This window comes from Caretta caretta, chromosome 3 (assembly GCF_965140235.1).
Source record: "Caretta caretta isolate rCarCar2 chromosome 3, rCarCar1.hap1, whole genome shotgun sequence".
NCBI lineage: Eukaryota > Metazoa > Chordata > Testudines > Cheloniidae > Caretta > Caretta caretta.
The window spans coordinates 202,741,578-202,768,779 of NC_134208.1; the positions used below are offsets into that span (position 1 = coordinate 202,741,578).

General features: G+C 45.0%; 1 protein-coding gene across 7 annotated transcripts in view; it reads right to left on the reverse strand.

The window, feature by feature from the left end:
• PLCB1 (phospholipase C beta 1) overlaps window positions 1-27,202 on the reverse strand; it is a 666,388-nt gene that overhangs the window by 484,480 nt on the left and 154,706 nt on the right. For all 7 annotated transcript variants that reach the window (XM_048842561.2, XM_048842562.2, XM_048842563.2 and 4 more), the window contains exon 3: window positions 5,133-5,201. In XM_048842561.2, the coding sequence (XP_048698518.1) occupies window positions 5,133-5,201 (69 nt within the window). The remainder of the gene's footprint in view (window positions 1-5,132; window positions 5,202-27,202) is intronic.

Below are 27,202 nucleotides of genomic sequence, written 5' to 3' on the forward strand. Positions count from 1 at the left end.
TCCTCGGTATCTGGCTGGTGAGTCTTGCCCACATGCTCAGGGTTCAGCTGATCGCCATATTTAGAGTTGGGAAGGAATTTTCCCCCAGGGCAGATTGGCAGAGGCCCTGGGGGGTTTTTGACTTCCTCTGCAATGTGGGGCACGGGTCACTTGCTGGAGGATTCTCTGTACCTTGAAGTCTTTAAACCACGATTTGAGGACTTCAGTAGCTCAGACATAAGTCAGGCTGTGATCCGTTTCTCATGAGACAAGACATGCTGTCAGCTGGTCTCCAAGGTGAAAGACCCAGAGTGGACCTTCATCTGCTCTCCCAGATAGACCCCCATAATCCATTGCTTTTACTCGTAAACAGGATCCCCTCCAGCTGTTTATTTCTTCCTAGCAATGTCCTCTCTTGTAGAGTTGGCAATCTTTCAACTGGTATCAGGCTCATTATGCAATGCCCAGTACATGCATAACCAGACAGAAAGAGAAGTGCCTGTTACTTCCTGCTTAGAAGGAACCGTCCAGTGACCTACCTTACCTTAAGAACATAATTTTCAGTATACGATGCATACCTTGGTAAATATTATCTATGTATATGCTCCACAGTGATTATGATGACAGCAGAGACCCTACATGCCACCTTTTAGTGATCCAGGGAATCTGATCCAGGCGGAACTCTGTAAAACTATATGCACGCCCTGTGCCCTCTGCCAGTTGGCACCAAAAGAGTCATAGGTCATAGTTGGCCAGGTGCATCTGGAGTATGGTGCAACCTACAGTGGCCCCTTGCACACTAGGAGGGAATTGTTCCTGGAGCACAGTCCTTCCCCTGAGCTTTCCAGGGGTGAGACTCCTCTGCAGCACTCCTACTTGAGCAAGTAGTCAAATACCACTGTTGGAGTCTCAGTGAGCCGTTGTTCCGGATACTGGATAAAATGCTGGCCCCACTGATGCCAACAGAAGATTTGCCATTGACTTGCGCGGGGCCAGGATCTCACCCGCCCAGCTTTCAAAAAGGCATTGGATAGAGTACATTGCACATGTGCAAGACAACAAAATGCTTGGTCGATTTCTGGAGAATTCATGAGATGGATCAGGAAGTTGGTACATTCACACCCAGCAGCTGATGCTGATCCTAGGAAAACATGAAGGTTCAAATAATGCTTGAGTGGGTACTCAGGGGGAGCGGTGGGTGCAAAAGAGTCCCTTCTTTCCTCAGGCACCCCAGCAGAGAAGAGCCACAAGACTCAGCTGCAGTGCTTGGGAGTGCAGACGTGGGGAGAAGTAGTACCGCCCATCATGCTACTGTCCGCAGCGAAAGGAAGGAGGGTCTAGTCATGGATAGGGCATTAGACATGGGTCACAAGGAACCTCGGATCAGTCCCTGGCTCTGCAGCCGACTTCCTGTGTGATGCTGAGAAAGGCATTTAAAATGCCCTGTGCCTGTTTCCCACCTGTAAAAGGGGAGTAGAACTTCCCTGCCTCAAAGGATGATGGGAGGAAAAATACATTAAAGACTGTGAGGAGGCTTAGATGCCATGGTGATGAGGTTCATATTGGTACCTGGTTGGCAAGAACAAGTCTTGTGGGACCGTGTACAGGAAAATGTCCTTTTTATCACAACTACAGGGGAGTATAAGGGGATTTACAGATTACACCTTCCCAAGAGGTGTACCAGGCACCATACATTGTGGCCATGGCAGGTATTAAAAAGACCACCTTCGTAATATTTCCTTTCTCCAGAGGACAGGCTGCTCCCACCTTACCAGCCTTCCACAGCACATAAATCCATAGCTTAGCTTTAATGATTGTTATCAGAGCAAAACATATCATGATAGTTTGAGACAGAGTGAGATAGGTTGACAGAAAGACTAGCAATGTTACCCACTATACAAGAAGATAAAAGGAATTGAGTATTTTCCCCCTACGGCTAAAAATGACCAAAGGAAAAGAATATTCCTTTTTATAACAATTAAGAAGGCACATTAGAGATTACAAAACACATACAAAACAATTCACAAAGTATGGCTCTCTTGACTGGTGGAAGACAATTGTTGAAAATAATACACACAGATGAGTTTGAAATAGACCTATAAATGAGCAGTTTCGCTTCCTGTACTTAAAGATGCCAGCACTTACTACCAAAGATGGACTTTATACAATACCGTGGCAAATAATTAAAGGTAACCCAAGAAACACCCCTGTTCTGTGCTAGGCCGCAGGCCTATCAGGAGTGCTCCAAAAGAATGAGACCTACGAGCAGCAAAGCAGCGAGTTATTGGCTTTAATGAAGGTAAGTGACACACCCGCAACAGGGACTCCAAGCGTTGCTGTCACGGAGGCGGGGAACCCAGCGCTCCGGAGCTCTGCCTGGGACGGAGTCCGACGAAGGGGCAAACAGTGAGCCATAATAAGCAGTACACAGAAACACCTCATGAATATATAATTAGGTACTTTCCTAAAGGGGTTTTCCGCTACCTGGCTAACCTATAACTAAAGCTGGTTATAGTCGGATTTCTATGTCCTACAATGACCTGTCAGCTTCGAGATAGTGGAAGTTCCCTAGCTAGGCTGTAACAAAGTCTTCCGCAGTCCCTTACAACCCCCCTTTTGTTTGATAGGGGTTCAGAAGAGGGTGGAGGAAGAGCATCCCGGAATAATGAACGGGTGGAAAGGAGGGTGTTTTTTTTTACATGTGGGTGGCTGTGTAAAATTTAATATAATTTCAAATAATTATTTTAATGATGCTGGGACTTTGTTGCAATACTAATAATGCGTTAGGGTACCTAGTGCCTTGTATAGGCATCTTTGGTGTTGTTATTTAACTACAAAAGTAAATAAATCAAATAGGACATTAGAAAAGCCAGTGCTGGATACAGATGATCACTTTATTTCTGTCCACCTTTAAGCCTGATCTAAAGACCACTGAAGGTGGTGTAAGACTCCCACTGACTTAAATGGGTTTTGGATCAGGCCCTTGTAAGACTGAGGCCCAATCTACAAGCCTTTTTTATTATAATTAATACACAAAATTAAATGAGCTTACTCAAACTAGCAGGAAACAGAGTCACCAAATTCAATACCACAAATCATCATAAATTAGAGGAATGCAAAGAAAAAAAAGTTATTTCTACCCATTTAATGAATCTTCCATCCAAATCCTCTTTCTGATACAAACAGTTGGACCTTGTGCCATGACCTAAATATCACACGATCTCTAAGACAGCCGGGACACAGCTCATATAGGCTTACGACATGTCCCTGGTACGGAGAGTGCCTCCGGCACCACATAAACAGCCAGATCCTCAGCTGGTCTAAGACAACTTCAGTGAATCTACGCCAATTTACAGAAGCTGAGACTCTGGACCATAATATTTATATACCATACATTCAGGAATGATGTAGGATGAGCAGATTATGGGTGCTATGCCTTTACATGGGTGCTAAGTGCAAGGAACTTTCTCCTCTGAATAGGCTCCATGCAGGGGCTGGCCACAATTACAGTCCTTGCCCTCACCTGAATGCAAGGATTATTCCCACTAGTATTTAATGGTAGGGAAGTAGAGGGTCCATGGACAGGGCACCCTGCGACCTGTTAAGGAGGGTAGCGGTGGAGAAGTGATTCTGTACATCTGGTAGCTTGGGGAGTCACTATACCTCTCTCGCCCATGAATTACACCTCTTTGCCCACAGTGCTCAGAACACGGACCTGTGCGTAACAGGCATAACTGATCCCCAAATGAGCATTTTGCTCCACCGGGTAAACATGGCCCTGTCAAACTGCCAATGCAGGTGCTGCATCTATTGCGCCTCGCAATCAAGGATCCCACGCAACCAGCGATGAAAGGAGGGCTGATTCACACAGGTACGAGGCATTACACCAGGACGGAAGTCTTGGTTTTCTGGTACCCTTCAATTAATGCCACTGCACTCAAGCTGGTGAAACACAATAACAAAAACAGCCTTTATGTAACCTACTAAACAAAAGCCCCCAAAACAATGCCTGCACATAAATCTAAGCTAAAAACATTTTTGCTAGAAGAACTTGAATGCCTTATATAAAGGTGGGTATCAGTTTAAAAATAATGTTCCAGCCCTTGTTAATTTTTTATTACTATTCATCATAAAACCATTAATCATGAAGAACTAATTTGATATTAATGTTGATGTCATAAAGTACTTCTGTAGCATTTCAATTACAATTCAGCATTTCAAATGCTGCTGGCACCATATGGAAAGCTTTGAAAACCAGATTTAAATACATTTGAAGATAACCATCAGATAGGTTCAAATACACAGGACTTGCCATTCATGCTGCTAAAACGTATTCTGACAAAACCTGAGCAGCTTATGGGAAAGCATCCTGCAACACAGCTGGGTGGAGCACAGGAGGGGCAGAAAGGAGTGTGGAAGGAGAGGATCAACTGCAAATCAATCATCCACTTCCTCCCCTGAGGCCAAGGTAGGAATTGCAACTCCAGAGGCCGCTGCAACCCTGAAGCTTCGGCAGCAGCCGTGAAGCCGCAGATATTCATTTCCAGAGCCCTGGAGAGATTTTCTTTCCTTCTACAAACCTCTGTGGATTTCCCTAGGATACAGTCCAGTTACCAGAACGGCGCGCTAGGGATTTTCCACTTAGATGTGAATTATCTGTCCAAAACCAACAATACAAAAAACATATTTCTGTCAGCAACGTTCAACAGGAAGGTACAAAAAAACCCCACCTAACGGGATCCACAGGGTCTGATTCAATGACCACTGAAGTCACATGAAAAAGACTAATTGGCTTCAACAAGCAGGCAAACATCCCATACCAAATGCAAGGGAGAACTAAAACTAAACACTCAGCCCCCAGGGAAGTTAAGAGCTTCCATCATTTTGACTGGATCTTTAGAAATAATGCATGAGTTTCCAGTTTTTTGTTTATTCACCGCAAAGAAAACATTCATCAGAATTGTATACACAGGCTCAACAGTCAATGGCCCAGCCGTCTCAGTGCATCGTTTCACAGGCTGTGTAAATGAAGAAAAAAGCAAAATGATATTTATTGTGTTGGGCAAATTTTCTAATTGCTGTATATAGTTTCCAAGCCATCTCATCTAAGTTATCAATGCAACATCTGGTACGTACACAATAGCAGTTCCTACCTTGGGAGCTCTGGCATGTTTCCCACATCTGGCATCTCTGACGAAGCTGAGATCTAGCAGCTCTGTCTCCTATAAGGAAAAGTTGAAATACACATTGTTACCCATTCATTGAAAATGCACACTTCGCTAACTGCGCTTTTGTTCCCTAGTAATGCTACTGTTAGACCTCAGTCTTCAGTGAGCTCTGTGCAGGTTCTGTCCTGCACATTGCATACCAGTCAGGAGTAACAATTCCTCACTGCAATAGCGGAACCGTTGTCATATAGCCCCATTGTTTCCTTGAAAATCTGCTTTGGTCTTTTTCCCCCCCACCCCATCTCCACCACCAGTTTGATATATTGATTTTCCAGGTACTCATTTCAAACCAAAATTATTTAGCCTATTTCTTGTGTTGCCAAGCACTCTACTGTGGTTCACATTTTTCAACAAAACCTCTGTGTATTGTTTTTTATGTATCCCTTGTCTCGCAATAATTAGCTCCTGGCTACCATTCTGCAAAAGAGAAAAAAACAGAACATCCTAACTTCACAGTGGAAAACTCTACATGATTGTAGACAGGACATTTTGAAAAGTGTGTGTGAATAAGAAGGATGCTGTGCACTCAGTGATAACGTGCACCATCAATTTTAGGATGACTATTTTCCTTACTACTCATTAAAAATCATGTACTTTCGACCACCATCTCACACTTCAGATGACTTCTACATATTGCACTTAAGAGAACAAAAACGATGTGCTACGTGACCTCTCCTACATAGGGAAACAATTACAGAGAATATTGTGTTGTATTTTCCAAGGGTTTAATTTTACCTTTTAAACACAGTTTTAATAATACCAGCTAGCTTTTATCAGATCTCAAAGCACTCTACAAAGAGGAGTTCAGTATCATTATCCCCATTTTACAGATGGGGAAACTGAGGCACACAGGAGTGACATGATTTGTCCAAGCTCATCAAGCAGGCCAGTGGTTGAGCCAGAAACAGAACTTAGGTCTCCTGAGTCCCAGTCATCCACCTTAACAATAGCCAAACTTTATCTCCGCGAGGGCCTCATTGTGTCCAGTCCTGCATACCCATGCAGAGGTGTAAGGTATCCCCCCATTACTCTGCACTAACTACCCATACCATGGGTAGCAGTGCAGCATGAGACGCACCCTCTGCAGGGCCATTATTCCCCCACGCTGCATGGGGAGGTGGAGAAGGTGCAGAGAATGAACGGAACCATGGCTAGCCCCCCCCCCCCCCACACACACACACACACAATGAGCAGGGCATTGCTGCCGCACCATTGTGCTGGGGAGCGTACCAATCACCAAGTCTAGGATTGGTACAAAGGACTCCCACCCTCTTGGAGCAGGGGGAAACCAGGCAGACTCAGAATCAATATCCTCTTCCCTACCTGCTCCTGGGTAGGTGTAATTGCACATCATGGAGGGTTTTGGATGTAATACCTTAACGTATACAAACCCCACACTGGGCAACAAGGGGTTAAGGGGCTGCTCTGGGCTCGGCCAGGCCTGCCCCGCCACACCTGCAAGGCAGGCACAGGGTGGAGGAGAAATTAAAGGATGCAGAACAGCTCCCTTGGGGGCAGATCAAAAAAGAGAGCAGACGTGCACTTTGCAGCTCCTGAGAGAAAAGCTGAGGGAAGGCAGAATCTCCCCTACCAAAGGTCCCTCCCTGAGGGAAGGGAGGACCTGCTTCAGGGATGCCCTGAGACGGAGGCATTCCCTCCCACATATGGACTCAGTTTATTTGCGTTAATTCTTCTTGTTTTCTTTATGGACTACCCCAGCAGGGGAGAGAGTTGGAACTAGGGTGACCAGACGTCCCGATTTTATAGGGACAGTCCCAAATTTGGGGTCTTTTTCTTATACAGGCTCCTATTACCCTCCCCATACCCTGTCCCGAACCTGGCGGAGGGCCAAGCCACCGGAAGAGATAGCTGCTGCCCCGAGACAGAGGGAGCTGCCACAAGTTGGTGCCAAGTGGTGAGTTGACCACCTGCACATCTAATCATAGACAGCAAGCTTTGGGCAACCATGGGGTGGTAGAAAGTGGCCCAGAGAGGGCAGCATCGGCTATCAGACCTTTGATAGTCCTTACAGGGCTCTGGGCTGGAGTCTAGTGGAATGGGAGGGCCTGGGCTCCCCTACCAACCCTCCCCCCCACCACCACCACCCGCCGTTTGAAGGCAGTAAGCCTCACCACTAGGCAATGCTCCCCACAAGTGAAGGCCATCACATATGGACATAGCTACTGTGGAAAGAACAGTACTTGAAGAGAGATTTATCTCCACTTGTACGCTCTTTGCAAGCGCCGAGCACATATTTCCCAAGTAGCAACACAAACTATCCTGTGAGACTCGGGCAAATAACTCTGATTTGACTGGACATTGCTTAAAAATATTAAAGCCCCTCTTACTATTGTCTGCCTCATTTACACCTTGATGAAGACTAATAGTCCATATTAGCATAAATCTGTTCAATTACAGGTATAAACAGTGCTAAAGCAAGAATCAGACCACACTAGCCACAGAGCAACACTACTTTAACAGAATTTTTATCTTAAATAATTCCTGCGTTGATGCTCAGAAAATCTGAAATCCATGTACAGTATAAAGCCACTATACCTCGAAAAGCAAAAGCAAATTCCCAAGAGAAAATACAGGTTTTCTCTGTGACCTGTACTATAGTAGCAGTCAATTGGTTTCTTTTTCATTTTTTGTAGGCCAGATCCTGAGCCAGTCAAAACAAAAAACAGACAAACAAAAAAAAAAAAGAGTGAGAGAAATACACTTGTATCCTGTGGAAAAAATATTCACCTGACAACACCAGTTCCTATCCTTTTCACAGCTGGCTGCCTGTACCGTTATCCGAACCAGTGTTCAGGAGTATCTGATTCTTAACAAAATGGCCACTGTGCACCACTTCAATTCCAGACTGAAGAGCCACTCCCAGACATACCACACTGCTCCCACGCTCTCCCGTCCCTTGCTCCGTCTGACATACCATCACAAATGAGGTGGATATTGATTGGATCAGATCCATGCATACACCTCTGCTGGGAGCAGAAAGGCCTTTTGGCATCCCATGGGCTTATGTGTTCGATTCCAACCCCCACCCAAGCATGAAGAGACTTAGGACATGGAAATGAAATGGGGATTGAAGATAATAGAACCATCCCCCAAACACCCGGGCAGGCCACAGCAGTGAAGCACAGTCCCTCTGTGACAGCGTACAATGCTGTCATGGCTATTACCCCAGCTGACAGGCCTGAAGAGTGGATGCTGCACCTTGGTGCCCTCACGTGAAGGTTCCTAGTTACTGAATCTGTTCAGGTCTAGGTGGAGCAGCTCCTCTTCTAGATCATCCAGGTGGGTTTTGAAGCTGCTGTGGGACTCACCCGCTCCCAGTGCAAAGGTGCTGCAGAAGCTCACTTGCATGACACCTTCTTGTCATGTAGGATCTAGCAATGGGCCCTCTACCAAAGCACGAGCGTCATCCACAGTGCACAAAGAGTGCAGTGTGGATTGTGTTTTGTTCTCCAGCACCCAGCATAACTGATCCCCAGGCTGGGATGGGGCCAGCTCCTCAACTGGTGTAAATCAGCACAGCTTCACTGACTTCAACAAAGCAATGCTGATTTACACCGGTTGAGAATCTGACCCTAGGTCTTACTGTAACATTTCTACATTCTCTTCATATTTTGTCCATCCTTGTGCAGAATTTTCTTCCAGACCCCAGAGATGTCAGATCTGTGCAAGAATGCCTCACATACGTTTTTATTTCTTCTGCAATTTATTTTATGCCATATTTGCATACCACTGTAAATGCATCTCAGAATGCAGCATAACGTTTTTGGTGCAGACAGCCAGACTATTCTTTGTTAATTAAAAAAGCTTTTTTCCCCCCTAGTTCTGATGTAAGAAAGATAAAAAAATACAAGTTATTTATTTTTTCAAGCTGTTCTTAGGAACCACTCTAGCGCCTGTTCTGTGGAAGTCCCATTTGGAATGTATCAAAACTAAGGGCAGACTCAACGGAGGAGACAGGAAGAAAAGCATCTGAAACAAATGAAGCTAATTGCAGCGCTCTATTAAATAGCTGCGTGTGCAGGGCTGGTAGCGAGCTTGACTCTGAATACAGCAAAATAAGGACGCGATGTGGAGTCTCTCTGTTGACTTAATGTCTGAGAGACACTCAAATATGGGCAAGAACAAAACTAATGAAATATATGGAAGAGTTGCATTCATGTTTATCAGACTGATAACGGCAATAAGATTTAGAATGGGAAGAGGAGTTCTAGACTTTAGATGTAATTAAAGAAAGATGGAGAAGAGAGGACATTTAACAAAAGGGAGATAAGGTAAGCGAAAAACTGAAAAGAGAACCAGGGATTCGAGAGTGAAATGGAAACTAAGACAGTCTTTCTCCTTTTTTGCAGTTCTGCTCTATCAACAGAACTGAACAGGGTAAAAAAAATTTCTACACACAATGAAGCATGCAGATTATGACTATTCGAAATTCAGGGTTTATCCTCGACTAGTGTCAATCAGCATAGATCCATGGACACTAGCTGAGTATCTGGCCCTAAATGTTAAGGATCACATGGTGATCCCCTTGTCTCACTGAGTAATACCTTCACCCCAAAAGAAGTCCCACTGACTTCAGTGAGACTGCTTGTGGGGTCAGGCAATATTCAACATGAGTTCAGGTATCCACAATCCACTACTGACAACACCAAGAGCTCAAAAGTAACGAGAAGGGCTTAAAAATCAAAAGATGATGGAAACATTTTGGGTGCTCTATTTGTATTCTGGTTTTTGAGCCTTTAGGGTTTGTGGTTTTCAGTTTTTCCCTGCAATTATGAGGGCTAGAAAAAACTTTTTTTTTTTAAATGAAAGCCAAGACGCTTGTGTAATCACAGGTCTCCCAACACTGGGGCTTTCCAAAAAACACCAAATATCACAAGATAAAATCCTGAGGGATGGCAACCTTGTGGCAATGTGGCTCTAAGGACGCTATAGACATGAAGAAAGATATTCCGCTTATGCAATCAAAGAAGGATTTAGAAAACTGAAAAGACTGACAACTGCTAGAAGTGAATGGTTGTAACAGCGAGAACATGAGAAAGAATGAAAGAAGTAGAAGAAAAAGGGATTACAAGAGAAGATGAAAAACCACACACAAGGTGATCGTGAGAAGCTTGTTATTGTAGGATTGGCCTTGTGTTTTATTTTAAAAAGAGAATAAATGGCTAGACCTCCCCTAACACAAACATATAACAAGAGCCTTTCAACTCAAATAATACACATCAAGAATAAATGCGAACAACAAACAGCCAAACAAATCAACACCTCACAGAACAATCAAGTCAATATTATTACCAGCATTTGTATCCTAGGATCTGGGCTCCCTTTAGGAAGGGGATTGTTAGAACAGGGCAGTGGAGCTGTAAGCACACTCAGTCTACAAAACCAAGGCCATCTGAAGAGGGGATGTAATTAGATCCCTACTTTTAAAGGGTGGGATCTGTCAATCCTTGCTGCGACCTTATCCACGTTACCCTATTTTGGGTCTGGCAACCGAGCACATAGGAGGTTTTTTTGGCGAGCGCACAGACTTTTCACGTAGGTTTTGTAGGAAGTAGCTACGCAAGCCCTGGGAACATATGCCCCATAGTCCTTGTTTATTAACCGATATTAGAACTGAACGGTACATTTATAGAGACAAGGTGGGTGAGGTAATATCTTTATTGGACCAACTTCTGTTGGTGAGAGAGGCAAGAGACAGAAGTTGGTCCGATAAAGATATTACCTCACCCACCTTGTCTCGCTAATGTCCTGGGCCTAACACAGCTACAAAAACACTGCATACAACTACGGTACATTTATGCAATTTAATTTTACATGTGCCTCCTGCACTGTGAAAACAGTAGCCCTTATGCCACTGTAATTTGCCATCTAAAGGCAACAGATTGAGGTAAGCACACCCACATAAATGTCACTGTAGCCTGCATTCACTAGGGTCTGAGTAAGTCAGAAGGCATAATGTAACATTTCTTAGAAGTTCCGAGGTTCAAGAATATCAAACCCTTGGGAACTTTGCGACCTTTAGTAATTGCTTTCATCTTCCCAATGACTCATTAAAGAGTGGGAGGGCAATTTCCTAATATTTTAGTATACATTTTGGACAGGTTTTTTGTGAAGCCAAAATATGCTTCCATTCTTTACTACTTGGCAGAAGAATGCTGCAGCTCAAGAGCTGCAAAATTGAAATTCTAAATCCTGCTGCTACGGAAATCAATGGGCACAGGATTGGAACTGTGTGCTAGATGAGCCATGAAAGCCTATGGCAACGGAGAAGCAAAAACACTATAAGTCCAGCCTGGCACTGAGTAGAGACCTGTAACCATTGTTACCGTGAGCTATTACTCTTGCAAGAGAATAATGTCTCTTAATTCAGCTACCACAAAAACACTAAGAAATTAATATTACTCCTGCTATGTTTGTTTTCAACTATCATCTGAGACAGAGACCCATCCATATAGGGCTAGATTGTGCATCCTCACTTTTCTGGGTGAGCACGTTCTCACAGAAACCGCGCATTGTGCAACCCTTCCTGTGTTGGGGAGCACTTACTCATGCAAGCAGTCTCATCTGAATTCAGTAGAGCAACACCAATTTATACCTGCCCAGGATCTGGCTCACTCTTACTTTTATTAGATAATTTCAGCCTCCCAAAACCGAGCAAAGCACATCACCCCTTGTCTAGGTACTTCGTATTAACATAACATTAGTTAACAAGGCAAAATTCCTCAGTGATAAATGAAAGGTGTGGGGTAGCTCCCTTTTATGGACACCCAGCCAGCCAGTTAGCTATAAATCCCTCTTGGTGGTTGTTCTCTACTTGCTAAATAGTGTGGATTTACATGTAAACAGTATACATAAATAGAAATAAGGATTGTGCCATCCGTTTGTGAACCAGAGTTCCCAATAAGATCAATGGCTCATAGTTTAGTTTGTGAAATTCTGCATGACACTTTAGCCTATTTCAAGATTACATAGTAAATGTAGATGTCTGTTTTGATGTCTGCATGGAATGAATCAGCATAGGTATGTACTTATTTTATATATAACCTTACTCCACTCCCCCCCAAAAACACAATTCTACTCCACCATGTTGAGTGCTAGCCTGTTGAGAAATCATGTAATCTTACTGCTCTAAACTCCATTCATCCTTCCACCTTCCTCCTTGCATCACGTCAGACTACTGCTGTGAAGTGCCTAGCACAACTCTGGGCAGATTTGTCTTCAGTGTAGCTATGCCAATTTACATTAGCAGGGGATTTGGTTGAGTAAACCCTACTGTAATCTGCATTAATTACATGATAATTAAATCATGTTGTTTCCTAATAATTACAGCCAGATGAAAATTTTTGAATCGGAAATGTCAATTCCTTGAAATTGAAACTTTCCACAGGAATATGTTGGCTGACAAAATTTTGTTCAGGAAAAAAAAAAAATCAAAACAAAGGGTTGTGATGTCAGAGTGTTCTATTTGGACATTTTTGTGATGTTTTGATTTTGTGCATCAAAATAACCTATTTCGATTTCTTTTAAGTCATTAAAAAAAATGAAATAGAAAGAGTCAAAATTAAAATGAAATATTTTGGTTTTATCAAAACAAAATGTTTTGACTGACCTGAAGTGATTTTTTTTGAAAATTTTGTTTTGCAGGAAATTTCTAAATTTGACCTTCCGTTCTGAGTCAGAATGAAACCAAATTTTGAAATCAGAGAATTTTCGGTTAAATGGAAAATCTGTGTAGCACAGTTACTGTGACAAATGTTTTATCAATACACCCTGGCCCAACCCGAACATACCGAACTTGATTTTTTTGTCAGTAACAACAGTATGAATCTGGAGTAACTGCTTTGTTTTTCCACTCAACTTGACAAGCAAATAAGTATGTGATTTCTTTTTAGGTTAAACAACCCATTATGGGAAAATGTTGTCCACTGAGTGTAAAAGATTAAGTGAAAATGAGTTTGGCAAGCCTTAATAAGGCAAATTCTTATCAAGATAATTGTTTATGTTTATGGACCAGAGTTTTAGTTTATATACATTGGTGTAGCTGTATTGAAGTAAACAGAGCTATGCTGATTTATACCAGCTAAGAATCTCGCCCTGTATATTCAGGACTAAATATGTATGCAGATTTTGTGACTCACACTCATCTCTAGAGTGAATATGGCAGCCACATTCAGGGTTAGAGATTTCAGTAGAAAGCTCCAACTTCAGTTATATCCAAACTGTCTCAGGTATTAAATTCCCCGAAATGACCAATGAACATGAAAGGTTGAAATAGAAAAGGTTCTTTTTCAGTCAGGGCTGCATCATGTACTCTTCCCTTCCTTTTCTCTTTCCTTTAGTCACTTTGCAATATAGCACTGTAGCGGGGTCTTATTGGAAAACCCGGGAAGTGGGTGGGTGCAAGCCTACCCACTGCTAAAGGTCCCTCCCCCAGCCTAGCGGGACGGACCACTGGACCCAGGGACCAACTGATTACGGGGGACAACTAATGAAAAACGGGGACCGGAGTGAGGGTCAAAGGTTCAAAATGAGGATACCGGATGAGGACACCGAGCAGAGAACCCCGGACAGCACCCACTGCTCCTCAAAGCTGTCGAGGGAGCCAGCAGACGCTGCCCAGTGGAACTCTGCCCGGATACATGAAACTAGGGAGGAATGGAAGTAGGCCCCGCAGTCGCAGAGCACCCCCTCGTCCAACATCCTCCTCCTGGTATTGTAGATGGAGACTTTGGCCAGAGCCAGAAGGAGGTTGACGAGGAGGTCTCGCGACTTCGTGGGGCCACGGATAGGGTGTGCGAAGAGGAACAAGTGTGGGGAAAAGTTCAGCCAGAACCTCAACAAGAGGTTCTGGAGGAGCCAGAATAGGGGCTGCAACCTGGCGCATTCGAGATAGGCGTGCGCCAGGTTCTCCCTCACGCCGCAAAAGGGACAGGCCTCAGGTGTAGGGGTGAACCACGCCAGGTGCATGCCCGTGCTCAGGGCTCCATGAAGGAGCTGCCAACTAATGTCCCCGGCGGGCCGTGGGACCAAGGTGGAATAAAGGCTGGCCCACCAGGGCTCCTCACCCTCTTTAGGTGGAAGATAGTCCCGCCATTTGGTGTCGGGGCGGGACACGAGGGTGAGGAAATTTAACGTATGGAGCACGAGTGTGTACAACTGTAGCGGGGTGGTCACCCGCTCCTGGCCCAAAAGGGTTAAAAGCCAGCCCTTGGAGAGGGCCGGGGCTGGGAGCCTTAGGCGGGGCTGATTGGGAGGCAGCCTCAGCTGTGGCCACGCCCCAAACAGACTTGGCTGGCTCTATAAAGGGGCTGCTGGGCTGACACTCAAGAGCCTCTCTCTAGCTTCTGAGAGGGAGGGACCTGGCTGCAGGGACCTTAGCAGAATACCTAGATTGGAGCAGGGCTGGGGAGCTCCAGTCAGGAAAGCCCCAGGCTGCAGGCTGGTATTAGGCCCAACATGTACTGGGGTTGTAGGGGACAGCCCAAGGTTAGACAGAGGCAGCAGATCCAAACCCAGTCTGGCCTGTGATGAGGGGCTTATACTGCAGTCTGCCCCAGGGCGTGGGGGCTTGCTGGTGACTGGCAGTAGCCTATGACTGAGGCAAGGTAGGGATAGGGGTTCCCTGGGGAGGGGAGACCCTGCAAGTGAGGGGTTAGTGCCGGGGGCAGCACTCCGGGATACAAGGGGCACTGGGTCTGGCGTAAGCGGGATACTGGCCTGCAGAGGGCACTCTAAGGCTTGACGTAGAACTAATTCCCAGGACACCAGCAGGAGGTGCTGCAGGGGTGAGTCCCGCACGCCTACAAGCACACAGCAAAACTAATGTCATCATCACAAAAGGAAAGCTTTATGAGAGAATGGGGAGGTGAGGGGGGGTTAAAAGCTCTCAGCATTTCCCTAACTCCACTAAAGTGTTATTGTAGCTGCATTGGTCCCAGGATATAAGGAGAGACAAGGTAAGTGAGAGAATATCTTTTACTCGACCAACTTGGTGGAAGTCACAAGCTTCTTCAGGTTGTGGAAGCATGAAAAGATGGATACCAAATGGTGTGTTGTCAAGCATCATAAACTCAACTCCTTTGTCAATAATGGAATTTCAGGGTGAAATCCCAACCCCATTGCAGTCAAGGGCAAAACTCCCATTTGGGTCAAAACTTCACCTGGGATTCCAGGGGGCAGAGATTTCACCCATAGTGTATGCATACATGGTTTTTGTGGTTAGAATCTAGTCTGTGTTCTCCAATTTATCACTAAATCCGCCTTTTTAAAAGTTCAGGTATTACTGATAATAGTGAAGGATCTTTATAAGTTAATTTTCTTTATGAATCCTAGCTGGCAATTCTCTGTCAAATTCTTTATGATCTTTCATCCACCCCTTTTTTCCTCTTAGCTCCTTAAACAATGAACTGTTACCACCCCCCCACACACACACATATTATTGCTCTCATGCTAAGGCTGGCCTACCTTTTCTAACTGCACAGTTCCCTTCTAGCGTCTTGTATAGGATTCAAATCAATTATGGGATCTCCTTCTGCTAGCAGATATTTGTGGCAATAGCTAGGTATTCAAATGAAAGGAAACAAATGCTCTTGTCTGGTCATAAATACCTAAAACTTGTTTGTATTGGCACTGAATGTGTAATTGGTTTCCAGAAGGGTAATCAAAAGATGTCACAAGAATAAACATTTATGGCAATGAAAAAACGGTGCAGTTCTGGGTTCGTCCTCATTTTCTGCAGAATCCAGTTAGCAATTTACTTTGGTCACGACTGAAATCTCTGCTTGACAATGCCAGAAGGACCCTCTGGTAAACTGCCCATCACGCAGGTCCACTAGCGCAAAGAGAGGACCACTGTCTTGCTGCTAACAGTACACTTCGCTCTCTGGATGTTCATTGTAGTCCCTACCGGAAGAAAATATAGCAACCTCTTCAAACTGTGATTTAAAGCCAGTGAGCTGCTAAAACATCCTAAAAATCTGTTATGGATTAAAAAAGCCAAACCCTGCTATCTTCTGTATGGGTGCACTAAGCAGGGAAGCTAGGGGAGAGAGACACTCCTCTTTTTCCTATAATGTAGTAGGGCAAGATTCTAACCTAGCATTCAAGTGACCTGCTGGGACACAGGCTAATACCCCAGCGGGTGCGTGGCAAGCCAGGGCGTTATCTACTTACGTAAGGACATGGCGAGGCTCCTCTGCATATGCTGCTGTCAGCTATGGATGGCAGCTGCCATGACGGGGAGGCCGTAATGGAGCTGCATAAGGTGCTCCTGACGGCACGTTCCCTCCCCAAGACTTCCTGCCCTGCATTGGCACTTAAACTTCTGCTTCCCTCTGCACCACAGCTCAGAAAAAGGCAGGATTTTACCTGAACTCTGCGGGCAGGCATGCAATTATCAGGTACAGTGGAAAGATTGCTTAGATTGAGGTGAGGAGGAGGGGGTGGATCTTGAGGGCAGCACTGCTGTGGGTACCATTTATATAAAAACACACGGACCAGCTTCTATGAAGGCACATTAATGAACATTGCTATTCCTGTATTCTAACTCCTCTAAGCTGGCAAGGAGGAAATTCTGAATTCTCTGCCTCCAAACACCTCTTGAAAAATCAACGCCCACTGTTCTGGCACCCAGTGCTTCGGCGTTTCTGAAGTGCTGCAAAAGACAGAATCCTCGGCTTCCTCCACAGCTTCAGTTGCCTGACAATGGCGCATTTATTTGCAAGCTCTGCTTCCATAGCTGACAATGCTGACCCAAGCCCTCTACAGCCCTCCTCCACTTCAGTGCCATTTAAAACATAAGAACCAGCTCCCACTTGCAGGAGGGAGGCCAAGGAGAAAACAACGCTGTGAGGGTCTGAATTCTCACCGAGTTTCCCCAAATTCCTGAGCACCTCACAAAACAGCAGCAAAGTCAGCCCCAGACAGAGCCTCCCAGGGATCCTCCGCAGGCCAAGGGCCATGCTTGCAGAGGCAATGTGCCTCCCTACTGGTTCTGCAGCCCCCTGTGGCTCTCGACTGTTCCCTAGCGATGGAGTTTCCCTTGAGCCATTTGGCCACTGTTTCTTCCACCTACACATCCCACAGAGAAGGGCTCTGCTCCACAGAGCAATATTGCAGGGGAATGCAGAATGGGTAATATAGCCTGGGGTCCAGTGCTAGCAGAAAGATGCACATTCACTCCTAGTACAACCCTAGGCCTGCCCCCCATAACCATGTGCAGGGACACAGTGGAACAAGTGCATGGAAATCACTGGATCCCTCTCCATGCACAAAAAGTCCCCTCCATATGTGGATCTAGGGAAACAATCCCACACCCATGGAGCATAAATCCACATCAACCACTGCGGCAGGGCGGTCCTGCCTCAAACCCCCTCCAGTATCAGGTTATGGCACGACATGTACACCAAGCTTCGGTTTCCCTTTCTGTCCACCCGTGAAAGGAATTCAGTTTCTCAGTGTTTAATACAAATTTATTCACAGAGACTAGGGCTGTAATTCCCCAAAATCCTTGTAATAAAACCATTATCCAATTCCCATATAAACATATGATTTTTCCCATTCGCCTCCAAATCACCCATTCAAGAGTGAACAGCAGCACTTTGTTCCCAGTCCCTTTTGCTCAGAGCCAAGACCCCACTCTTCAGACCTCCCTTCCTGACAGCAACCAGCCTTCCTGCAGCCCTGGTCTTCACCCAGGAGGCTCGCCCTCCTGCAGCATTCCACTCCTCCAGGCCTCCCTGCCAGGGAGTCCTACTCCTGCCCACAACAGGAGGAGCCAGCCTCCCACAACAACTCTCTTGTTTCTGGGCTCAGTCTCCGTGGACCAAGCTGGTTTCTCCCCTTAGCCCAGGCACCTTTGCACAAACCTTCCTGCAATTCAGCAGGGTTTCCCAGATATGGTCAGTCCTCTCCAACGGCTTTCTTCAGCTCCTATTCTGCCCCCACCAGGTCTCATCCAGACTCAGCTCTCTCTCTACTGCTCTCTTCAAGCAACTCCTGCTAGTACTTTCCTGTTGCTTCCTGTCTCTCTCTCTCTGAGTCTTAGGGAGCTCTCACCCACCCTGCCTGAGTCTGACCCCTCTGACTCTCCAAATCTCTGATTCATACAGTCTCGTTCCCTCTCAGACTCAGGTGCCCACTCCTAAGCCCGACTGGGAGCCCCTCTTCCATCTTAAAGGGCCAATGTCACCTTGTGACCACCACAATTGAAAGGGACCAGACATAGGGGTCCGATGACAGTCAGTGATCCTCAGCTGGTGTAAACTGTCATAGCTTTGATGACTTCAATTGAGTGATGACCATTTACACCCCAATGGGGGCAGGATATGCTGCAAGCAACATTGTTTAGTTGCTTTTTGTTTTCACTCCAGCTAACTGAGCCCAGTCGTTGCACAAGATGTAAGCAGGGAGTGGGTTCCTTACACAAGTCAATCTGGCCCAAAAGATAAAGCATGTTAAACAAGCTGTATACAGACAACGACTTCCAATAGAAAGAGGAAAGTATTTTGCCATCAGATAATGCCCTTTTTAAATTACCACAATCTTTCTGAGACAAAGTTGTTGGGGTTTGCTTTTTTTAAGCGCCTAACTCAAATGGTAAGTCTTAGCAGAGAACAGAAAATGGTCCCATTTCTTAAATGGGCTAGTTGGAAAACAGTAAGTATTTTCTGTAAAAGTTTTTGAAAGAAATGAATGATCATTTTCAAAGTTTTCATGGACATTTTCCATTTTTACTTTTTTTTAACTTTTGTTGACACACTAGACATTTTCAAAACGTTTAGTAAAAAGCCTCTGTGCATCAAAAATTATTTTTGGACTGAAGAATCTAAACTAGCTGTAGTTAGGAGAATTTAATAGCAACATTTAACTATTGTAGAGATTTTGAAACTCAAACATTGGATCATCTCATAGAGGCCCAATAAATGGCAGATGTGACCATATAAAAACGTGTTTAGGGTACTGATTTTCAGTTTTAACTCATAAACACCAGTAAAACACTCTCAATACAAAAAAAATATGAAGTTGGTGTTTATTCAATAAATGCCAGAAAAAGAACCAGAGATTGTTACTTGAATCTAGGCTTAGAAGAATTAGGGCGGTTTTGTTTTGTTTTGTTTTGTTTTTTTTTCTTCCAGTAAATGTCAGTAAATGTCGATTTTGCCGCACACTCACAAATCACCAAAACAATATTTCCTTCAATAAGAATAAAAATTTACAAATAAGCAAAGTAAGAAAACGGCGCTTGAGAACTTGGAGTTTGATTTAAGGATATTTACTGTGTATATTTTCATATGCGATGTTGACAACTTGTCTGGTAATGATTATAGAGCATTAACTCTTGGAATCTCAACGTCGACAGTTATTAAATAATTATTGTTTGACCCTCCCCCCATAATTTCCCACAACTGTGAAAATGGATATTGAAAAAAATGCTTAAAAATAATCAATATTATCTGTCACAATTATTACAAAACCCCACCAAATATTGAATTCTATCCAGCCTTCTTGTACCTAATGGCTTATGTATGTGGACCAGTAATACACTCTATGGGGGTGTGATTTCTAAAGCACACCAATGTGCTGCGCATTAATTGGTCCACGTAGATCCTGCTGACATGCTCTAAAGGTTCCCTAGTGTGCTTTAATGTAGTGCTGCTTGAAACACACATTAAAGTGCAATGGGGAACATAACGAAGAGAGAGCCCTGAAAAACCTGGTTATGGGACATTGATGTAGAACTCAAAAAATGCCAAAATAACCCCTCTCCCAATGAAATTAATACCCCCCCTCCAAAAAAACCCAGAAGCCCTATATACATTTTATGGAATATGTCAGGATTTCTTTTATGCTTACACCCTTGAGAATTCTGTGCCACTTGCTTTCAGTGCATGGCACTATTTAGTGAGGGACGGCAGAAGTCTACATCACGCTCCAACGCCCTGGACTGACAGGTCATGGAGCGGCACTGCAGCGTCAAATATATTGTTTCAATCCAGGGGAGTTGTTCCATTGATTTCAGTGCCCACCATGCATTAAAAAGTCTACTCGGACTTCCTCTGAAGTTGCTCACTAAAAGACTGAAATTCAACGAGCAGTGCCTAACTATGGCTTTTAAAGATCAGTCGAGTTTCATTACATTTGCAATGTATGGACATCCCTTATCAGTTACAGCATGGGGTTGGGGGACAGGAGTTCAAGGCTCTAAACTTAGCTCTACACGAACTTCCTGTGCAAAGCTGAGTAAGCCAATTAGCTCTTCTGTGCATTACTTGCCCACCAGTAAAAGGGGAGGATACCATACAGACTCCATGGGGTGAGGCGTAATTAGGGGCAAACCCTATCCCCATGATCCAAGGATCCCACTGCAGGTGGGGAGAGAGCAGAATGCTGTGACCCTTCACAGGGGGTCCAAACCCCTGTTTGCCACAGAAAGAGGATCCTTCCACCCCCATACACAGGTGGGTTTTTTTGGGGAGACAAGCTAGGAAGGAGCAGATGCAGGGGATCCACAAGGATTGACCCACCACCTATTGCTCCATTCTCCATGAATAGAGTTGGTGCAAGGAACCACAGGGTGCATTAGCAGCCATGGAGCGGCTACACTGCTCCTCTGTGCAACCTATGTAGAGTAGGAGCCATTCCCCTACTTGTTCTCCTGGAAAACACTCAGGCTCTGCACTGGGTTAAAGATTTGTGCTTGTAAAGTGCTTTGAGCTGAAAGCACTATATAACAGTAAAGCATTACTAAATTATTACAGCATTCTGATGCCTTATTATCCTTGCGTACAGACTGTCCTTTCTCCCCCATTTGTAGAAATGTCTAATCCCATTTCTTGTTATAAAACGCTGAGTATTTTGGTCATCCAACAGGCTGCTTGCTTCCTTGGCAGCATGCTTAGGGTTTTGAGGCATTGCAAGCTGCTGAGGCAGTGGAAGAGCAATGTCCATCATAGAGAAGAGGTGAAGCTTGAAGAGGTGGAAGCTTGCAAATTCAGCCTGACTAGCTTTATGTTCAGGGTCATTGTCCTGGGCAGAGGTGAGCCCCTTAGGCACACATCTTTGGTCAGGACATTATGGGCTATTTCTCTTTCAGTCTAGTGCCTCCATCGCGCACACACGCAGTTAGCCTGGGGCAGTGATTCATCCAAAAGCATGAGGGTGTTCTTTGCAAGCAGTGAAGCCAGGTATTATCTCAAGACTTAATTGTGGAGCTGAACCTTCAAGGGCTGAGCAAAGAGTTGTTGATTCTCAGCACCTGGCAATTTCAGTTGCTGCAATATTTGCAATATAACTTAACTGTGTTGCGTGTGTTTTTCAGATGTCCTCTAGAGTCCATTTATTTGAGGTTCTTATTGTGGTGGGTTCCCCCGGGGTGCCACCTGGAACTGGGATACCACTGAGCCTCCCTGACCCACCAGCCTGGGTTCCCTTTTACACCGTACTGCTATGACAAGCTGCAAAGCCTTCTCTAGCCTGCACTTTCACCAACATACATATAGATGGGACACACCCAGCTGCAGTTACATGCAGGCTCTCTGACCAGCCCCAGCATGGGAAGGCTCCAGCTAAGGCACCTTCAAGCTCCTCAGGCACACATCCCCTCTAGAGCGTAAACCCAAAATTATACCGCCTTGTGCTACACAGGGAACTCTACGGCGTAAGCTCATAAAATTTGCCCCCTCCCTCAATGTGGAGAGAAATATGCTACAGCTTTTTGCCCTGAGTTACGATTCCCACACACTGGTTTAGATAGAGCAAAAATAAGTTTATTGACTATAAAAGATAGATTTTTAACTGATTATAAGGGATAGCAAACAGATCAAAGCAGATTTCCAAGCAAATAAACAAAAAACGCAAACTACACTTAATATACTAAATAGATTGGATATGAGTAGCAAATTCTCACCCTAAGAGATGATACAAGCAGACTGAAGGCTCTTAAGGGGCTAGCTGCACTTGCTTACAGCTTGGAATCCCCAGACGTTCCATTCACAGGCTAAAAATCCCTTCAGCCTGGGTCCAGCACATTCCCCAGTTCAGTCTTTGTTCCTCAGGTGTTTCCAGGAGTCTTCTTGGGTGGGGAGTCAGTGAAGAACGCAGATGATGTCACTCCCCTCCCTTATATAGCTTTTGCATATGGGGGGAATCCTTTGTTTCAAAGCTTGGTTCCCACGCCAGGCAGCGGAAAAATACTGACATCCCAAGATGGAGTCCAGCACCAGGTGACCTGGTCACTTGTCCCTGTAGAGTCACAGCAGCCATCCCCCAGAGCTGTTTGGAGCATTCACAGGAAGGCTCACCAGGTGGGAGCGAAGCTTCTCCTAAGGCCTATTGTTTCTTCCTAATGGCTCATTAACCTGAAGGGGCCCTTCCCAGCCACCCATCTACACACAGAGCATTTTGCCTACTGGGCATTGCCCAGGAATAGCTACAGGTGAAATAGATACATAGTCAATATCCATAACTTTGAATACAAAAATGATACATGCATACAAATAGAATAATCATATTCAGCAAACCATAAACTTTCCAATGACACCTCACATGCCTTATCTTGCATAAAATACATTGTAATTATGATATAAATGAAATCATACTAATATCACTATGAAGAATATGGGGTGCAGTGTCACACTGATCTTCTAAGCAGTTATTCTTAAAGTAGTACCCAGTGACTCCTGTAGTGACATCCTTACTGGAAGGCCAGAGAAGAAAAAGAACCACCGTTGACTCAGAAAAAGTGTTTGCCATCTTAATGATGTGCAATCTCTAAAAATATGTCCCTGGAGACCTAGAAATGACAACATTTTCAAATACAGAGGAAATAGGATGCACAATGCCATTAGAAGAACGAATGCAAAGAGATTTCCATACTAGTGTACCCTTCTGATACCAAAACAAAGCAAAAACAGCCCTTGCAGATCTAGGTCTTCAGTTCCTCACCTCTACGTTAAAAAAATAAATACATTTGCTTGGATTTACAGACATAGTGGCTGAGCAGACTGGAAATTGGTCCATGGGAGCTGATTGCAACTCAATTCCCAATGCCAAAAGGTAGGGTGAAGAATCTCTGCCCTTGTCACAATCTGTGATTACCTCCCACTCCCAGGAATGGAAACCCTGGAATATGCTCTGACAGTAGTAACAATTCTCATTTCCACCAGTGCACAGTGAACTGAACCATATTGATGAGTGAAGCACATGTCACACAGTCAATGCTATTGTGCTAGCCATCAGCCCAGGTTCAAGCTCTCCGTGTATCTGAAAAGCATGTAGTTTGGACTAAGATTTTTTTAAATCTGTGTTTTCTTGTACATGTCTGAAGCTATGGCTATATTTCAATATTGCTATAGCATGATGAGATTAGACGTTATCGGGGTAGAGCAAGATAATTATTAGCAAACGTATTGATCTGACGGCAGCCTACGTCACTGTCTGACACGTTGGGCTGAAAGCCAAGCTGCTGTAACTTATTCCTTCTAGATCGACGATACGTTTCATCCAAGAAATGTTTAGTAATTGCAGTTGCATCCTGCAAGTTGGGGAAGAAAAAAAAAATCACGTGCCTTAAATATCTCTGCAACAGCCTTCCACAAGGGTCAGTTTTGGTTCCCATTGTTCAATATACACGTAAAAGTTTCCTAAAAGGCAGATTGAGAAGTATGTGTATGCTGATGACATCTGTATGGAAACAATTTCCATAGCATTGAAGGGAATCTCCTCCAAGACGTGACCACTTACTTCCAGAAATGGAGACAAATTCTTAATGAAACGGAGACAGTGCGAACTACTTGCCATCACAACCATCTTGCCAATTGACCCATCTCGATCCATGTACTAGGATGGCTACCGCTATTCCAACCACTTGTCACATACTTGGGAGTAAAACTCGACCATAGCCTGACATTTAGCCTCACCTGGAGCACCGGAAAATGAAGATCTCTTCCAGTACTGCCTTGATACAAAAACTGTCTGGAGTCTGCTGGGGAACAGACCCTTTGGTCCTGCACACAGCTGTACTGGCCCTGGTGTTTGCTCCAGCTGAATACTGGTCAGTATGCATGGGGGTACAGTCACCACATTCAGCTTGGTGACTTGCAGCTGAATTTGCCCACTTCTGTTCTGAGCGGCTGCTTGAATTATACATCAACCACTAGTCTGTATGTGCCAGTGCACTTCACTCTGCCAGACCATCGATGAGATGCTACTGCTGTTACGTTTGCCTGGAGAGCTGTGACAGATGAAACAGACCTCTTACGACTCCAGTTGACTGATGCCCCATTATAGGACAGGAGGCAACACGCTGTGCCAGCTCAAAAGTCTGCTCATAATCAGGCAAGGAATCCCACTGCTGCAAACCGGGATGTGACATCACAGCTGATCTCTTGACACCCCGTTGCTACAGCAACTCATGCACTCTCGGACAAGAGCCTTACTGTTGCTTTTCCATGCACGGATGAGCAGCAATGCCAGGGAGCTGCAAACTACGTTCTTATAGAGTGGAAACATCAGTGGGATAAAGTCTAACACTAAGTAAATTCAGAAGCCCATCTCTGCACCTGCCTCTGTGTCTTTGATCTTGATCACAGATCCTGGACCAGGCTCAAGAAGCTACTCTCAGGCTCATCCAGTGCTGCCGCAACATGCACTGGCTGGTCCTAGTTTCCTCTCCAGGTTGTGATTGTGGGGCAGGCAGAGGCTGAGAGAGAACAGTTGTGAAGTGATCTGCCCAAGGTCACACAGCAAGTGAGTGGCAGAGCTGGGAAAAGAATTCAAAGGCTTCCAGTCCATTAGACCAGGCTGCCTCCCCTACAAGGTGGATGAACTTGCAATGGCCCGTATCCTCCAAATCCAGGGGATCCACTTCCCCAAGAATGGGCTGGAAAGCCAGGGTGATGTTTGAATGCCCACGCACTAGTGCTATGTGGTGTGAAGTAAAGAGCTGCTACGTAGCAGCTGGGAGCTCTGTGGTGGTAGTAACTTGAGTTACCTGGGGAATCAGGTTGACTTTAGTATCATACCAAGCTGATGAATTGTCACTTTACCTTCATTTCATAGACAGGGAAACTGACCTCACAACATGCCTACTGGATTGGGCCCCACGGGCGAGATAGTGAGGGAATGCCTCACAGGAGGATCCCACCAGGGTGTAAGTGTCCACATCAGATTTGATAAGCCTTGATAAGCTTCATGGTTGTCTTCTGGCTTTAAATGTTCCAATCAGCATGTCTGAGGTTTCTTTGGAATCCTCAATTCTGCACTGCTCCGCTGGCTCACATGACTGTGGTCTCACTATGAAAGAAACTTTTGCTTCCTTCACAGCTGGGGGTCTGCACACAGTAGGAGCTATTTGCTGAACCATAGTGCAAGTCAATTTCTCTTGATTGTTGCAGCTAGATGTTGCGTCCAAACAGGTGTTTTGTTTTGTTTTTCTGCAATGAGCAGTGGGAGTTTGCACAGACAGTACTGATATACCAGTTAGATTAGTTTGGTTCCATTGGAGCTGTTCTCTACAGTCATGACCAATGAGTAGCAATGGTAGAAATGATGGAGTTGGGACCAGAATTCAACTAAGAGTCACTTTGAATTGACCTTTCATGCAGCAGACAAAAAGCACTGTCCGTTAAGAAGCTTGTCTCTCCAAACCAAACAGTTATAATCACATGAGTCCATAATGATTAAATGCCGCCCCACATGAGAGACCGATCATATTTTTGTAAGATATTTCCTGACATTGGCTCATGCTCTCAGGGGACCGTTAAGAATACGATTTTTGTCACGGCGCTCAGGGAAGTCAAGGATTCCGTGAATTTACCGGACCTCTGTGACTTTGGCTTCAGCTGCACGCCTGCCTCTGTCCCTGTGGCTTTGGCCGTGGCCAGGGCTGCTGCTGCGCACCCCCACCCCACAGCTTTGGCAGGTTCTGGAGCTGGGGCTGTGCCCCCCCACCCCCATGGGGCTGGGGCTGTCAGTGCCGCTTATGGGGATCCAGGTGTCATTCCTCCCTCTCCCCACCCCCATTATTTTTAGTAAAAGTTATGGATAGGTCAGGGCTCCCATAAATTTTTGTGTATTGCCCACAACCTGTCCGTGAAGTATTATTTCCAGAGTGCCCTAGATAGTGGATAGTTGGAACACAGGCTGTCACCTAATCCACCCACAGACCTGAACGAGACAATGCAGAGCTTGCTGCTTGTCGCAAAGCATGATATGCCCATGTAGGAGCCAACCCTGCAGTCCTTAATCATGCAAAACTACCCTTGATGGCAATGGGAGATCTGTCCAAATATGGACCACAAGCTGTGTCTTTTTGACCTATTCTACATGATCCCTGTTCTGTTTTATGCAGCCTGAAGGTGCTGACATTCAGGGCAGGCTGAAAAGCTCATCTTTGTTTGGAGGAGACGTTTTGGAAAGGACTCCAGGGGGTGGGAGTGTGGGGTTTTCAAAGGGGACTTTGCTCTGCAATGGTTTTCTTACTGACTGGTTGTTTTATGTGGACGGGGTTATAGTCTGTATGTTTAATTGATGGCAGGGTGCCTAGAATCTTCAATAGGCAGCTTTTATGTTTAATGTGTTATCTATGATTCTATATTTATAATATTTCCTTGATGCCTTTTAAGCTAGCAAGAGTAGGGAATTAGACCCTTAGATCTGTTCTCTGTCTAAATACATAGTTTATGGAGTGGTGACAAAGCTAAATCTTAACACAGAAACCCAGATCCTACTTACAGGACCAGCTCTGTATGGCTACTCAAGCAGGGGGAAGGCACAAGAATTCTTTCACTGCATACTATACAAAGGCTGGGAGCAAGTTCATTGGGGAGTGCATGTGTTTCTTACAGCTAGCTGCTTCTCCCCCTACCCCCCCCCCCCAAACACACACATTAGCTACCCAGAAAAGGATAGAGGTATGGGTGAGGCAAATGCCTGCCAAATTTCCTAGTGGAATCTCTCCCTGCAGCAAGGTCTCT